The sequence below is a fragment of the Vanellus vanellus genome (genome assembly GCF_965231255.1).
Source record: "Vanellus vanellus genome assembly, chromosome: Z".
In the NCBI taxonomy this organism is placed as follows: Eukaryota; Metazoa; Chordata; class Aves; order Charadriiformes; family Charadriidae; genus Vanellus; species Vanellus vanellus.
Window position 1 is genome coordinate 86652548 of NC_138908.1, and position 15813 is coordinate 86668360.

Sequence of the window (15813 nt, forward strand, 5' to 3'; positions counted from 1 at the left end):
GCTGCTGTGATAGAGACAGTAAGAAACTCGTGATTTTGCTTCTCATCTGGGACAGGGGATGTGAGAGATGTACTCTTAATTCTCACATCCTTTTCCACTTCACTGTATGTATTAGAGACGAGTTTGTAAACTGTCCCTCGCTAGAAGTTGTCTGTACGAGAAAGAGCAGCATGGGCAGGAACTCATGCTGTGCTCCTTTCTTTCCCAGAACCAGCACTTCCCAAGTGTTAGTAACTTCTCTGTTACCACCTCTGCTAAGCTTTTCGTGCCCCCTTTCCTCCTAACCACAGAGGGCTTGCTCGAGCAGAAGAAATACAGACACTTCACCTCTGCTCCTTTCTGCTCCTTTCCCTCCCCTCCCACGTTCCCACGGAGAAGCACTCAGCAGTGGGAAGCACTATACTCCTCCTGGTCTTGGAGAAGACAGCTTCCTTTCTTTCCCTTCCCCTCACCTTGTGTAATGTCATGAACGGCGATTCACTAAGGTAAAGACAGGCTTAGGATCATGTTCCCTTCTCATGTCCTTACAGGAGAGCGTAGATCCTGTCATGTCTGACGCTAACACCAGAGGTGTTTTGTCCTAGAGCAGTATTAAAGGTGAATATCTGTACCGATGTAAAATCCAGGTAGCATCACGAAAAGCAATTTCACTGTGTTCTCATTTTAGAGTGTCAAAGTAGACGAAGAGACTTGTGATTGATCTCTAATAGAGATTGGCCTTTGAGTGATTTATGCCAGTGATTGCAGCGCTTTCAATTTTAAGAAATTTTACTGTTTGACGTTTAGTTTTACAAAGCGAGGTGAAAATTCTAATTGCCACCTGTAAAATATTTCTGCTTTGTTTTTTCTTTCAGAGGATTATTTATTTCTATCTCAGATAGAGGCCACATAAGGTCAATTGTGAACAACTGGCCAGAGAATGACGTTAAGGTACTACCACTGTATAAACTTTTATCTAGTTGTTATTTAATCTCAGTTGAGCTTCTTAAAATTCGTTAGTATTTGATGGAAATGTAAATGCTAAATAATGCATCTTTGGCAGTTTTTTGACAATGGTGGCAAAATACAGCTGAAGAAGATAATACGTATCTTGAAGAGAAGTGTTTTATCCTAAACAGGAGGTTTATGGTTTGCATAAACAGTGACAATGAGAACTGGACTTGCCAAACTTCTTGTTTTACTTCATTGTTCTGCCTTTTGGGGAGGTGTTGGGGGATGTGCCTCTGGGTCTTACTTATTGTGTTACAAAGCAGTAGGAGAGGTGGTCTTGTCCTCAGGTTAGGACACAGAAGTGGTAGTTGGGAGACCCAGATTTTGCCATTAAAACTTGCGTGATCCAGTTGGGTTGAGAACTACAAGGGAAGATGAGGTGAATGATACTTACCCGAACTTTTTGATGTCTGGATTTGCAAGAAATGATAAACCCAAGTTACAAGCTGCAGTTCCACAGGGCAGCTTGGATCCTTCCTACATAGCTTTCAGGGATTTAAGCATTGGATTTCAGCAAAGAAAAAGGAGTATAGCAGTTTCTAACATTAAGCATTATTGCTTTGAGTAAAATAATCCTTGTAATCTATTCTTTGTTTGACTGTACAAACGTACCTGAATGTTTGCCTGGAAAAAACACAACTGGTATTGCGCTAAACTTTATAAATCTCAGCAATCTTATATAATCTCACCTGCTTTTGTTTTCAGGCTGTTGTTGTCACTGATGGAGAAAGAATATTGGGTCTTGGAGACCTAGGTGTGTATGGGATGGGAATTCCAGTAGGAAAACTGTGTTTGTATACAGCCTGTGCAGGAATACATCCAGATAAATGCTTGCCTGTGTGCATCGATGTTGGAACTGATAATACAGTGAGTATGACTGAACCTTGCCTGCCATAAGTTATCCCTATGAAAAGTATTTATGTAACGTTATTTAGCACTATAAGCAGATTTTTATTTGAGCACTTTTATTTAAGATAAAACCAAATATTTTATGTAAGGTTAAACGGTTTGGAATTCACTATACAGTTACATATCAGTGACTGAAAAACGCCAGTTAATTTGTCAGTGAAACAGTGCATTTGGAAGTAATTTGAATGCTAGAACACTGTAAAATACAGTCAGGTTGACCTGACTTTAAGAAGCTGGAGATGTGAATCAGATTTATTAAAGCAGTTTATTGTTCACAGTATTGATTTGTTCCATTTTAAAAGCAGCCATCACCAACCTCAAGTGCCAGCTGAAATTACTGAACATCGATATAGACTAGAGGCAGTTACAGTGGCTATATAAATGCAGTATCTTTGGTGTGAAATGTGTTACTGTGAACTCTGGGAAGTGTATATTGAGGAAGTGATTCATCCTGCTGCTGTCTTTGATTTATTCTTTTTCAGACACTCTTAAAAGATCCATTTTACATGGGCCTGTACCAAAAAAGGGATCGCTCACAGGTCTATGATGACCTAATTGATGAATTTATGGAAGCCATTACAGACAGGTATGACTGAATATTTTGCGCTGAAGTGTGGCCAAAGCTGCTGGCAAAAAAAAATCCATAACACACTGTCCTTGAAACAGTCATTTAAGGAATAAGGATAGGACTAGAAGTCAAGAAACATGGCTGTATTTCTGGCTCTGTAGTGACTGTCTTTGTGACTGGAATATGCTGCTTGTAGATATAGACTGGAGGCAGTTAGAGTGGTTATATAAATGCAGTATCTATATCTACATCAGCATGTATCTGTTAAATATGCCCAGAACAGAAATGGAACTGTTTTAAGCAGTAAAAGGCCTGAGGACATCATCTGTCCAAAGATAATTGATTATGTGCAGGATTTGTTTTAAAGTTATTTTATTTATGTGTCTAGTGATAGGAACATTTGCCATGTTCTGTAGGTATGGCCAGAACACACTTATCCAATTTGAAGACTTTGGAAACCACAATGCATTTCGCTTTTTAAGAAAATACAGAGAGAAATACTGTACCTTCAATGACGATATTCAAGGTATAGCCTTCATTCACGTTCCTTAATGTATATGCAAAAACCTTGCCTAAAACCATAATCTGCCATGTAGATCTGTTCAGCTGTCCTTAGATTTGTACTGCTTTTACAGGGACGGCTTCAGTGGCCTTGGCAGGACTGCTGGCGGCACAGAAAGCCACTGGTAAACCACTTGCAGAGCAGAAAGTGCTCTTCCTTGGAGCAGGAGAGGTGAGTTCTCTTTACGGCTCTAGAACAACAAGAGGTTTAACTGTATATTTTCTGGTTCTCTAGGACTTGTGGAGATTCACATTATCTGAATTCCATTGCAGAACTTTTTATATAAAGCCAGCTGAAATACATAAACGGAAGGGACTACCTGCTGAAAGACGATTATTTGAAAGGTTTTTAACACATGCAAGGACTCCAGTTTTTCTCTTTCTTACATGGATGTAAAAAAAGCATCAGGGACTTGTGTGTAGTTGAAGGAGAATTTACTGTAAAGTTATGATTTAGTAAGAAAGGGGGTAGAGCATCTGTTAATTTTTATAGTATTGGAGATAAGTACACGGTGGTTTTCTTAGCAAGTGGCTGTTTGCAGCAGACACTAGTTAGTTACTGGGGCTGCAGTGTCAGGACCAGTACCGTGCTTCTTGGTGTATCAGCAAAATTGCTTCTATGGTGCTGACAAAATAACTTAATTACCAGAAAATTTCTCCAGCTGGGGAAGGTCCAGATTGCAGTAATTGGCCACTGGTGTGTTGTTGCCTGAGCACCGAGATCTGCTCTGCGCTTCCCTCTACCTTATTGCTCCTGCCAGACTTAGCAGCGTGTGCAGCAAGCCAAGGAAAGGGACGTGGAGGGGAGCGCTGCCAGCATCCACTTTCTGCCCTCTTTCTGCAAGGCCTTTATCACGGGCAGCGGGAGCAGAGAGAGGTTCAGAAAGCATCTGGGCACAAAACACTAGGCCGTGGTTTCTTGACAGGAGGGCTGCAGCACGCACTTGTTCTTATTGTTTGCTTGGGCTGCTTTGTTGTGGGTGCCGAACTGGTACAGGCAGGGTGGCACAGAACCCAGAAGAGCTGCCTCTCTTATCCTTGAAGACGTGACACTTGATCCCAGGAGTCTGCCCCATCTAGGCAAACATTTGCTTGTGTTTCAGAGCTGACTTACTAGATTATTTTTGTGGGGATCTTCAACATGTGGTGTTTGTGATGTCAGAGCTCTTTTGTGACTTGTTAAAAATTGAGGTCCTTTTATCCACAAGGCCGCCCTGGGAATCGCAAACCTCATTGTTATGGCTATGATGGAAAGCGGTGTTTCTGCTGAGGAAGCTTACAGGAGAATATGGATGTTTGACAAATACGGTTTACTGGTTCAGGTAGGGGTGCACCATGTCTTGGAATACCACAATACAGATGGCCAGTGCTTTCCGTGTCCTTCTCACAAAAAGAATCAACTTTTTATCTACAGGGCCGAGAACAAAAGGTGGATTCCAATCAAGAGCCATTTACGCATCAGGCTCCAGAGCAGATACCAAAGACGTTTGTAGAGGCAGTGAATGTACTTCGGCCTTCAGCTATCATTGGTAAGTAAGGTTATTTTTCTTTTTGTGTTTCCATCATTTGGTTATTTGCTGCATTTAATTTGCTAACGTGGCTCCAAGGAGGTTGGTGACAGTGATCTGCATTTCTGCCGGTGTAAATTAGATGAAAATATGATGTCAGTTTTCTGCTTGAAAATATACTGAGCTGCAGGTTAGCTTTCAGTGCATCCTTCATTGTAGCTGTGGTGCGCTTTCTGCATCTTGTGTCCTTGTTAACTGCTTCCACTAGCCCTTGTCCAGCTGACGTTGGACCTTTCTTAGAAAACTCTGAGCCTGTTCTCGGGGACTGCATGGTCACAGTGAACTGAAACAATAATGAAGGGCACTAAAAGTCAGGAAGACAAAAATATAACCTTTTTTTTCCCAGACCCAGTGCCTACACCAGCAGCAGGGAGAGAGCAGTCACAAACACTGTATTTTCTGCTTTACGGGAGTTCCCTAACTTGAGAAATTTTTTTTTCCTGACCTTCCTTCCCCCAGTCAGCTTCTCTAGCCAGAATCTGCCAGCGGCATGGCTTGAAGGAGCTGTTTCGTACCGCAGATCACCAGTACCTATTAAGTCACTGGCATATGTAGGTATTGATTTATAACTGTGGCTGTCTGCAGAGGTCAGATGGGATTACCTGTAATAGGTATTTCCTGATACAACTTTGCAATTTCCTTTGTACATGATTTATTTGGAAAATAAAAGTTTTTTGGCCAAGTAGCCACCCTGAAGTTTGTAACCGGTGTATAAATGTACACCATTTTATGTATTTGTACCTATGTGTTTGGGTGTGGTCAGAAATACCGATATCGAGGGAATGTGCATTGCACAGTTACCAGCAGCTAGAATGAATCATCTGTGGAGAGCCTGGAGTTCCCACTTTCTTATCCAGGCCAGTCATAAGTGTTCTTTACACAGATCTATAAAAAAAAACATGTAAAATAGGCTTTTGGAGCACATTAATTAGAAGTTCCTGTGAAAATGAGAATTTTAAGCAACCACTAACAGAGCAGTGCCTGGTTTCCATCTCCTGCTGCTAGAAAAGCCTGCGATGCTTTGCTCTGAGCAGGAGACTTTCAGGGGTGATATGAACTTAATCTACAGTCACTGTCATCTGCCCTGAGGCAGTCAAATATTGATTCTATTTTTATGTGTTTCCATTACTTCAGGAGTTGCAGGAGCTGGGCGGCTCTTCTCTCAGGATGTGATCAAAGCAATGGCCTCTATCAATGAGCGACCCATAATATTTGCACTAAGTAACCCTACGGTGAAAGCTGAATGCACAGCAGAGGAAGCATATACGCTAACAGAGGTTTGTAATGGTTACGAACTTTGACCTATTGGCACTTAGTGATAGAATTCTTTACTGAGTGTGAGAATGCAAGAACTCAAATTATTTTATTATTACTTGAACATAATAAGGGAGTTCTTTCTTGTCTTCTGGCAAAAGTAAATGGAGGTGATTTGAAAAGAAGTCTTGATTTTTAAATAACGACATTTTGCAAAGCTTAAAATAGCCTAAATCATGTTACGTTTCAAAAGAATGACCACTAGGTACTGCTTCATAGCTTTGATCAATTCGCTGTTTCCCACCATGCTTTTGAATTATTTCGGTTCTTAAAGAAACATCTTATGTTAACAGCATAATAGAGACTATGTGCAACCTTTAAAATGTAAAGCAGGTAGCATCCTTGCATCAATCCAAGAATTCTGTTTTGCACTCATTCATTTCCTGGTGTTTGCAGGACAAAACTTGTATCATTAACGGTGACCTGTGCTTCCAGTGCAGGACTCCGGGGTGGCCCTCTGTCCTTGCGTTCCCCTCTCGCAACGTCTCTGTCTCATACACTGGCACCACCAAACGTTGAAATGAGTGAACCGAGAATAAACACACCTCATTCTGGGCTGTTACCTCAAAGCTATTACAGTGGGGGGGGGGGGTGTTGGAGGTTGAGGTTTTGGGTTGTTTTTTTTTTAAATAACACTATCACCAACGCATCCAGACCTTGGTTTTGCCTCTAATGAAGCAAGTCTTTTATCCCTCTGCACAACTTTTTATATAAAAGTAATCATCTTTTAAGGGAGCCTGAGGGGAAGGAGGGCAGGGGAACAGCATCAGGCAGAGTGCTAGCTGTAACACTTTGAACTGGCTGGTAATGCCTTTCCTTTACATTGTAGACTCTCCAGCTTGCTGTGATCTCACAGGGCCTGCCTGCAGACTTCAGGGGTGGGTCTTGTGAAAAGACTTCAATTTTTCTTTTCTTTTCTTTTCTTTTTTTTTTTTTTTAATACAGTTCCAAATCAAATTAGTCATATGTGAAAATGAGTGGGTGGAGATCTTTCCTTGTTTCTTGATGCAGAACTATGAAATCTTTCATTCCACCATTAGTGTGGCTCAGTTTTCAGCTTTACAACCTCAGCGGTGTTAGCTTCCCAGCAGTAGGGGTTAGAACTCCGTCGTCTCTAGGTGGCACCCAGATTCTCTTCCATGTTACTGGGCCTGTCAACTCAGAGGGAACTCCTACTACAGAGATTGGCAGGTCCGGAGTGAACCCTAGGCAAGAATAACAGCCTCTGGATAAAATCTAGACCTTAGCTTTTAATAGTAAATGAGAATGCTTTAAAATGAAGATGGTTTAATATCTCTTGGATATCTTTTATTAGCCAAAATAGTGAGTTGGGCAGTGATTCATACAGTATATAAAATAAAATTCCAATATCTTGGATAGAAAGTAGACAAGTTAGTTATACAGCCATCTCTGGTGGCTGAAGGAGGCCAGCAGCACTATTAGAGGGAGAATCAGCCCAACTTTTGCTTGCACGTTTTATAGAATATCAACAGAGCAATAGATGTTTCAAGGGAAGAGGCTCACTTGTTCCCCATGGCTGTGTTGAGTCCCAAGGAGTTGGACCTTAGGGTAGTTGTCGCTATCAGATGCAGAAGCAAGACAGTGCTGGTTAGATTAGGTGTGGTAACATGTCTTCACTGAAGTAGCCATGTAAGCATAGTGCTATTTAAAATGTTTGTGCCAAATGGAGAGAGAATCTTTGGGTTTTTTTTTCCTGTATTGGATCCGTATGTCCTTTCACTCATGATTTTCCAGAAGTTATTATCTATGGGCATGGGTTATTTTGACAATTAAATGTTACTGGTCAGTAAATGAACGGGTGTAATTTTGTTCCAGTCCTTATTAATAAATTTTGTAATGTTTCTGGCCTTTCAGACTTTTTTCCATATCTAATGTTTGTTTTCATAATGCTCTTAAGTTGTCTGAAATGTATTGAATTTACCCATAGTTTGCCCTTCAAAATGTATAGTATTTTTTCCTTCAAGATATAGTAATTACCTAGGAAATCCTCTCTGACTTTACGTGCTTTGCCGTTTAACTAAGAGAGTTTGTCAGGCAATTAGGGATCAGAGCTGTCAGCCCCATGTGTCTCCTGGCCTCGGGAATAGCCTAATCCTGGCTGATGTGAAATTTTAGGCTAAACTAGGAAGTCAGTAAGGAAACAAAAGATACCATCACTAGCCTTCTGTTCCATACTCTTTTTCCACTAGATGGCAGCTGTAAAAGCCTGAGGATGCTTTAGTGCCTTCTGCCACTGTGTACTGTGTGGGCTTTTGTTGTGTTTTAATTCTCATTGTCTTTTGGTCCTGTCCTCAAATGCATCCATATGTTTTGCTCCCTACATAAAAAGGCTACTGTCATGGGTATGCCTTAATGTTCATAGTTCCTGAGTCTTAGCTTCTTTGGTAATTTATTCTCAAATGTCGTGGTACCAGGGAGCCTTAAATATTTTAAAGTAATGTTATTAAAGCTGTTACTCAAAAGAAATTTAAGATTTTTTTGCTTACAGGGGTTTTACTGCTTGAGGAAAGTGTCATTTATTTGGAGGGCGTATTTCGCATTCCAAACTGTGGATTTGTTTTAATATTTTGTGCAGATTAAAATCCTTTTCAAAGGAAGGATAAGCAAACTGCATTATTACTCCTCTTAGAGCTCTCAGCAATAAACTTGTAATGCAGCAGTCCCTCCCTTCACCCTCACACCCATCAGCAAACAAGTGACCTTTTATTACTGTCCTTCCATTTCGGTCTCCTTTTGGAAGTGGCCATTATTCAGCTGTCTTTGTACAGTCCTTGCAGTGGTGGGTCCTGGCTTCTGGCCGTGGTTCCTGATAAATGGTTATGGTTATAATAATGGTTAACACACAAGTACTTTTATTTTGTGTGCGAGTAGTTCCTCTAAGTCTTTGCTGTCTTAAAGAACAATGAATGATAAAACAGATAGATTGCTTCTGTTCCTTAGAAAGCTGCACAATGCAATGTGTATGCTTGCCTCTTTTGCTTTCCAGATGTTTGCTGCAGAAACATTGCATGTTCTGCGGCTGCAGAAACATGCAGATGCTTACTGATTCTTGTATCTCTTCCAGACCCTACTGGAAAAGGGTGGGTTTGGTTCCTGTCATTCTGGGATCGTAGAAATTGAGGCAGCAAGGGATTTAACTATGCGCTTTAAGTATCTTGCGTTCAGTGGGGCCTGTTGCCTTTTTGCATTTGGCTGTGTGCTCGAGTACCTTCCTGACTCAGTCCTAGAGCTGTAGGGCTCTGGTGTCCCTGTATTTCATAATGACTGGATTGCTCCATACTGCTGGCTCTTTAGGAGCTGCCTAACTGGGATTATTCCTCTATTTAACAGGGACGTTGCTTGTTTGCCAGTGGCAGTCCCTTCGAGCTGGTGACTCTGAAAGATGGAAGAACCTTCAAACCAGGCCAAGGAAACAATGCTTATATTTTTCCAGGTAATAAATAAAATTTTCTTCTTTTAATCTTTAAGACTAGGCTATTAGCACATCTTCTTGGGTTCCTTTGCTGCACTAGGCACAGTTAGCGAAGCAGCATGAAGAGGTGTTACCGTTACCAGCTTTTAAAGTTGAGAACTCAATCAGAAGAATGAATGAAAGCGAATCGGCTAAGGATGGATGTTAGGCATGTGCAGCTACATATGTGACATGCACACAGTGAGCTCACCCAACTGGCTATTTCTAAGAGAACAAAAGGGTGTTATTAAAGGCTTTGAAAGCTGCTGCGTAATGGGTTCTTCTGCTTGTTGGGGGGGGGGGGGGGGGGGAGAAAATAAGTGTCAATACTTTCCTCTTGAAGTTATGTCTGCACAAGTGAGGATACAAAAGAAGCACTAGGGATATTTCTCTGCCTTCCTCTTTCTCTCCCTTTCCTCCCTGAGCTCCTAAGTTCCAGCCCCTTGTCAAAAGCCACCTATTACAGTAAATGACTAGCATGCATGGTAATAGTTTCGTGAACATGTGTAGAAAGTGATGGGAATATTTTTAAAAATAACTTTCTAGGTGACTCGCAGCTTCTCAGCAGCAGGCTGCATATTTTAAAATGATGTGGCCCTAATTGGCAATAATTTTATTGTAGGCGTGGCTCTCGCTGTGATCCTCAGCAGTGTTCGACATATTAGTGATAAGGTTTTCCTAGAGGCTGCTAAGGTAAGTGTGGAAGCAGAGTAGGCTGTGGCTTCTGACATGATGGTGGATGTCACAATGGGCAATTTCTCAAATCTTGCTGAAACTCTGTGGTTTCCTGTTTGTTTTCTGTTGGTTCTATGCCTCCCCAATAGAAAAAAAAATGGATTTTGATCAAACAAAATCATGAAAAATACCAGCTTCCACGGCAAATTTAATTTTTCATCCAGAAACCAAACACCCAAATAGGAAATCTGTCCATGTGTAAATTGCTTGCCAGCCTTGTAGGTCTGGCAGCAGGCCTACCTCCACCTCCTGCCCCACTCTGCATTCCACAGCTGGTGGTGTGGTCAGGGATGCCGTGGCCCCCCGGGCCCTCATCCTCTCCTGCCTTTCCACTCTGGAGCAGGAGCACCTACCAAGTCGGAGTAACCACTGAAGCAACTGGCCAAACACATGGGCAGTCCTGCAGGCGTGTTGCGCTCTCCTAATTGCCATGGTTATGTGTAGTTCAGCCTCCAGAAAAGTAGGATTTCATTTTGCTAAACGCTTACAAGCAGGATTTGCCAATACGGGCACAGATTGCAGACTTGATCTTTGAGAATCTGGAGATTTTGACTGTAGTGCTTATTGTAGTGCTTTGGGAGCACTCTGATAGTAAGAACACTGCAACTTGTTTCTCTCACGTGTTTTAGCATGTTATTGATCCCATTTGGGATGCAGTAAATTGAACTTGTTTGTTTCTCTAACTCAGGCATTGACGGAACAGTTGACCGATGAAGAACTTGCACAAGGAAGACTTTATCCTCCACTATCTAATATCAGGGAAGTTTCTATTTATATTGCTGTCAAGGTGAGTATGAAGCATAAAAGTGGGCTGTACTAAGAGTCATTGATGTGTACATTAACTTGCTGAATTGCACAGTGTGACCCTTGAACACTAGGTGCTTGGGCACAAAATACCCAGTTCTTTGTGCCTTTGATAAGAGAGACTTATAAAAATCTTGGGTTTGTTGGATGCTTCAGTTTGGCAATGATGATGGGCCGAAATTACGGCCCTTTGATTTCTGAAATCAAGTTTTCAAATTCCTGGTAAGGCATTCAGGAATTATAAAAAGACTTTGATGTTTGTCTTTATCCAGTTTGTGAGTCCTAAACATATTGCAGTGGAAGCGTGGATGTTACATGTATGTAGTAAAAGGCACAAACTGTGTGGTGATTTAACTTTTCAGGTTATGGAATTTTTGTACGCAAACAACATGGCTTTCCATTACCCTGAACCTGCAGACAAGAATCGTTACATTCGATCAAAGGTTTGGACCTACGAATATGAATCCTTCATGCCAGATGTGTATGACTGGCCTGAATCTAAGGTTCACTGATGCATCAGAAGATCGCACTCCTCAGGCAGTATCTTCTACTCTGCAGGGATCCCTTTTTCAGACCAATTTAAGTCATGATCTTTGAGTCCTGTAATTTATTTTTGCTCGTTTTAATGTCTTTTTTCCCCTTGTACCCTGTTTTTCACTTGACGCAGATCTCTTCCTCACTCTCCCAAGTACCCGATAAACTGTATGGATAATGGCATCTGTCACAGGAATGAGAGAGCTCTCCAAAATTAATTTAAATAATGGCATTGCATTTCTAGCTTAGAACCTGCATCACACTAAAGAATTCGATTAATGATATTTTAGCTACGTGCATTTGATGATGAACTATAGCTCTCTCATCACTGCTGACTTCCAGAATTATTTATTTCTGCTTTTAATAATCAGTCTTCGACTTGTCCTGGTGTTGTCACACTGCATTATCTGTGACATCACCAGAGAGCAATTTGTCAAAAAAAAAAAAAAAAAAAAAAAAAAGGACAGCTTAAAACAAATTTAACAGTCTAATGGGCTTTCTGTTTTGTCTGATGTTTAAAGATGCCCATGTCCAGACTTCTTCCTTGTGGCATTAGCAGCTCTCTTTCTTTGAATGCGCGTTGAGGAGCAGTGTGGTGTGCACATGTGGAATCTGCAGGAACGTCTGTATTTCATGTTTTCATCATTGTGTGAAATCTGTTATCAGGAAAAATGTGAGCTAGTTAAAATAATCCTTGGGAATCCTGAAAGTAATATTAATCACTTAATAGCTTTTAAATAGCTTTTAAAAGCAAAGCTACGCTGTGGCATAATAAATTATATCATGTAAAAGCAGGATCTGAAGTAATCTACAGAAATCTTTTAGAGATTTTTTACAAGACTTTCTGCAGTGGACTCCAAGATGGTGTACCAAGGATTTTTGTTTTGTTTGTTAATTTTTTCCAGGTTCTATTTCTTCTAAGCTAAATTGTTTTCTCTCTTGGGTACCGTTTTTCTCACAAAAAGACTTGTGTGTGGTGTTTTCATGACATCACTGACTCAAAAACTCCTAAGTGGTCTCGCCACTTCAAACAAACCCCCCACATGCAGCTGATGAAGCTGAAACAGAAAGTGGTACTGGCAGCTATTGACACGCACATTTACAGAAGTTTGACTGAACGTTTCTTGTGGTCTCAGTTTGGTGTATTTAGTTCAGTTTGAATACAGGACTCGAACAATCTAATGATCTTAGCAGCTCTAAGCTGATCACTTCCATCTTCCTCACTCTGTTTACAGGGTTAATTTGTCAGGGGGGTTGAATTTTTTCTTGCGGAGAATATTACTGCACATTTGATACAGATACCACAACGTGCATTCCTTTTCCTTTTGTTCATATCTGGTTTGCGTGCCCTCCATTGCTTTGTGTTAGCAGGCAAGATCACACAGTGATAGTTACAGCCAGTGACTTCTCTAAATCTGGTCTCTGTAACAAGAACAACAGTACGTCAGGAACAGAAATAAATATTATGTGCTGTTCCATAGTTTGCTGCCTCAAGGCAAAAAAGGACAAAAATAATTAAATAGATAGATGTAAAAGGGCTATACTGGCAAACTTGAAGCCGGAATCCAAAAAGATGAAGTAAAGCTTGCTCAGGATTTACCGATGGCAAGCACCGCTCTCGTATCCTCATTTGTATTGGGAAACTGCAGTCTCCACAGAATGGGCCCAAAATAGAACAGGGAAAATAGTTGCTGAACCCCCTTAGACACAGTCTCTGTCGCTTACTGCCTAGGCTCTGATTTTGAAATGGAAGTTCATGTGATAGGTAAAAAGAACAATAAACTTTGGGAAAGCTTTACCTAAGGAAGGAAAGAAGACTGATTATATAAACACAGAAAATAGCGATGTGGGGAAAAGCCTGCGTATTCAAACTGTGGTAAAGTGCTGTCTGCTGGGGCTGGAGATGCTACATTGCCAAGTTGGGCGACGTAACGTGGTTTGCAACTTGTATATGTAAGTATATGTACAAAGAAGACCAACACACACATATGATGTTTTTACAAAGATTGCTTTTTTTTCATCTATTTTTGCTATGCCTGGTTTTTATTGTATTTAAATTTGTGATCTTACTGAGAAATTATTTATTTAGTGTACAAATTATTTTTACCTTCCGAAAATTCAACTCTAGCTGAAGCCTGTTGCAGTGTCAGTGGAGTTCTGCATCACTGGATTCAAGCATATTGGGAACGCACACTTCCTCACTTCTGCCGACACACTAATTAGGCAGATGAGTAACTAAAATATCCCGTGCACTGATCTTGTGTCCCCGATGAGAATTATCACAGAGGCAGAGCAATCAGTCCGTAAATATAATTCTGTCTTACAAAATAAAGACCTGCATGCATCTATTCAGTCTGATTATTATATTTTTTTTCAGGCAAGTAGTGCAGTCATGGTCCCTAATGAGTGGGCATTGATAGTACTCAGGAAAACCTGGCGCTTGGGAAAATAGCATTACCTGCATGCAGTAGGAGCCTGACTTTGGGCAAGCGGGATTTCGGTTGCCAAAGGGAGCTCCTGTGCAGGAAAACGGCAGTGGGTGCTGTCAAGCCGAGGGAAGGTGCCTGTTTCATGCAGCGAGTCCCTTCCCTCCGTGCTGTCTTTAAGCAGATGCTGAGAGGGATTGTTCAGAACTGGCCACCAGTGGGATTTTCCTAAGGACCAAATGTTCCTGCAGAATTTTTCTGGAAATCCCACTGCACAGGTGAGGAAAAAACAGTCTTTAACTGACTCAGAGGCCACGGTCACAATACAGCCCTGCCCTGTCAGAGCTCTGGAGTAGAGAGGGCCTGACTGTCTCTCTCTACCCTGTCCCAGTTAGAGCAGCTAAGTGGTACCAGTTAGACGTAATCTATGCGTACACACCTGTGGACATTGTTTAATTACATTCTGTGGATCATCTATAGCTTGCGATATAGACATGATAGAATTTTACCTCTAATGTATAGCCATTGTTTTCCGTTAGCAACAGCTAACATGTCAGCTCACAAAGTTTTAAGTGCGTTTCACTCTCCTTTTTATCTTTTTCATTGTCTTTTTAATAAAACACAGATTCATCTTCAGTTTTGTGTATTCTTCAGATGGAATTAATTTTTTAATTAATTGCAACTGCTGATCTTGCCACTTAGTAAAGAACCACAGTATACTTTTTTGGTATTCTACTTAACCTGATTTTTTCTGTTTGCTGGCTTATTCAAAAGCATTTACTGATCTTTATTTATACAGAAAATTCTCTTATGCAGTATGCAAAGGGAAAAAGGTGTCACCAGGATGCGTTCTGTAATGCTACATAGCGTAAGTTAAGCTTATACTGTTCTTTAAAAAAATATGTATCACCTAAAGGATGACTAGTAGGGTAGCTCTTCAGACAGCCCTGGTGACTTTTGCCCTCTGAATGGTATAGATGTCCGTCTTTCATGTCTCTTCTGTGACGATACTATTCTGGATATACAAAACGCTTCTGAGAGGATCGGAAACTCCCACCGAGGTCTTTTCCAGGACTGGTCCAAGAATTGCTTCCTTAAAATCAACAGGAGCACGACTGAGCCTCTTGGCAGCAAGGAGAAGAAAGGTAGCTAAGGGAGCGCAGCCTTTTTTTATTAAAAATGTGTGTTCTTGCTCAAAGATGTTACAAAGGTTTGTATGTTCCTGAAGTGTGTGCCCGCATGCCAGCAGTTGACATGTGGAGGAACACTATTAAAATCTTGTGTCTGATAGATTTTAAAACCCAAATGTGACTCCTTGCAGAAGTTCTTGGTTATGTTTGTGAACAGTGATGTTTCCTGATGATGTGTTTGTTTTCCGAGCCTAAAACAAAGCGACACTTCACATACAGGTCGGTGTTTAACAGGTTTCCTGTGGTAGGTGTGTGTCTTCTCTGTACTGTTGTTTCCAGCACGCTGTTTGGTGGGAAGGGGTAAAGTAACCCTTTGTCACACTCCTCTGGTAGTAACTGTAAAGACAAATTAATACACCTTTTAGGTTTTTTTGTTAGCGGCCCTATTTGGTGACTATTCTTGTAGGAGAGTGGGAATCACTATTGTGCAGCTACAACTGTGAATTTTAGTTCAGCTGACTCTGGGTCTCAGTAAATCAAGTTGTCGTATTTCATTTGCTCTGGGTCTTCTTGACTTCCAAGGTGCAGGTTTGAGCACCTCCATCATCGAATTAAGGTATGTACAAGACTCTGATTGGACTGCAAGAACAGTACAGTTTGGACTCCCGTTCTGTCTTGGCTATCAGTGCTATTCCTGAGTTTAAGAAAACCACTGTCATTTTTGGACTCTTTTTAAGATGATGCGTACTGCTATGCTGTTTCATAACAGCCGTGCATAATAGGCAGGCACTGGTGTTACATT

General features: G+C 41.1%; 1 protein-coding gene across 1 annotated transcript in view; it reads left to right on the plus strand.

The window, feature by feature from the left end:
* ME2 (malic enzyme 2) overlaps window positions 1-13005 on the plus strand; it is a 32901-nt gene extending 19896 nt beyond the window's left edge. Inside the window, exons 5-16 of the mRNA XM_082497918.1 lie at window positions 855-930; window positions 1696-1857; window positions 2382-2485; window positions 2884-2993; window positions 3103-3200; window positions 4237-4350; window positions 4443-4557; window positions 5731-5873; window positions 9262-9364; window positions 10005-10075; window positions 10806-10904; window positions 11284-13005. Of these exons, the coding sequence (XP_082354044.1) occupies window positions 855-930; window positions 1696-1857; window positions 2382-2485; window positions 2884-2993; window positions 3103-3200; window positions 4237-4350; window positions 4443-4557; window positions 5731-5873; window positions 9262-9364; window positions 10005-10075; window positions 10806-10904; window positions 11284-11433 (1345 nt within the window). The 3' untranslated portion in view covers window positions 11434-13005. The remainder of the gene's footprint in view (window positions 1-854; window positions 931-1695; window positions 1858-2381; window positions 2486-2883; window positions 2994-3102; window positions 3201-4236; window positions 4351-4442; window positions 4558-5730; window positions 5874-9261; window positions 9365-10004; window positions 10076-10805; window positions 10905-11283) is intronic.
* The last annotated feature ends 2808 nt before the right edge of the window (window positions 13006-15813 follow it).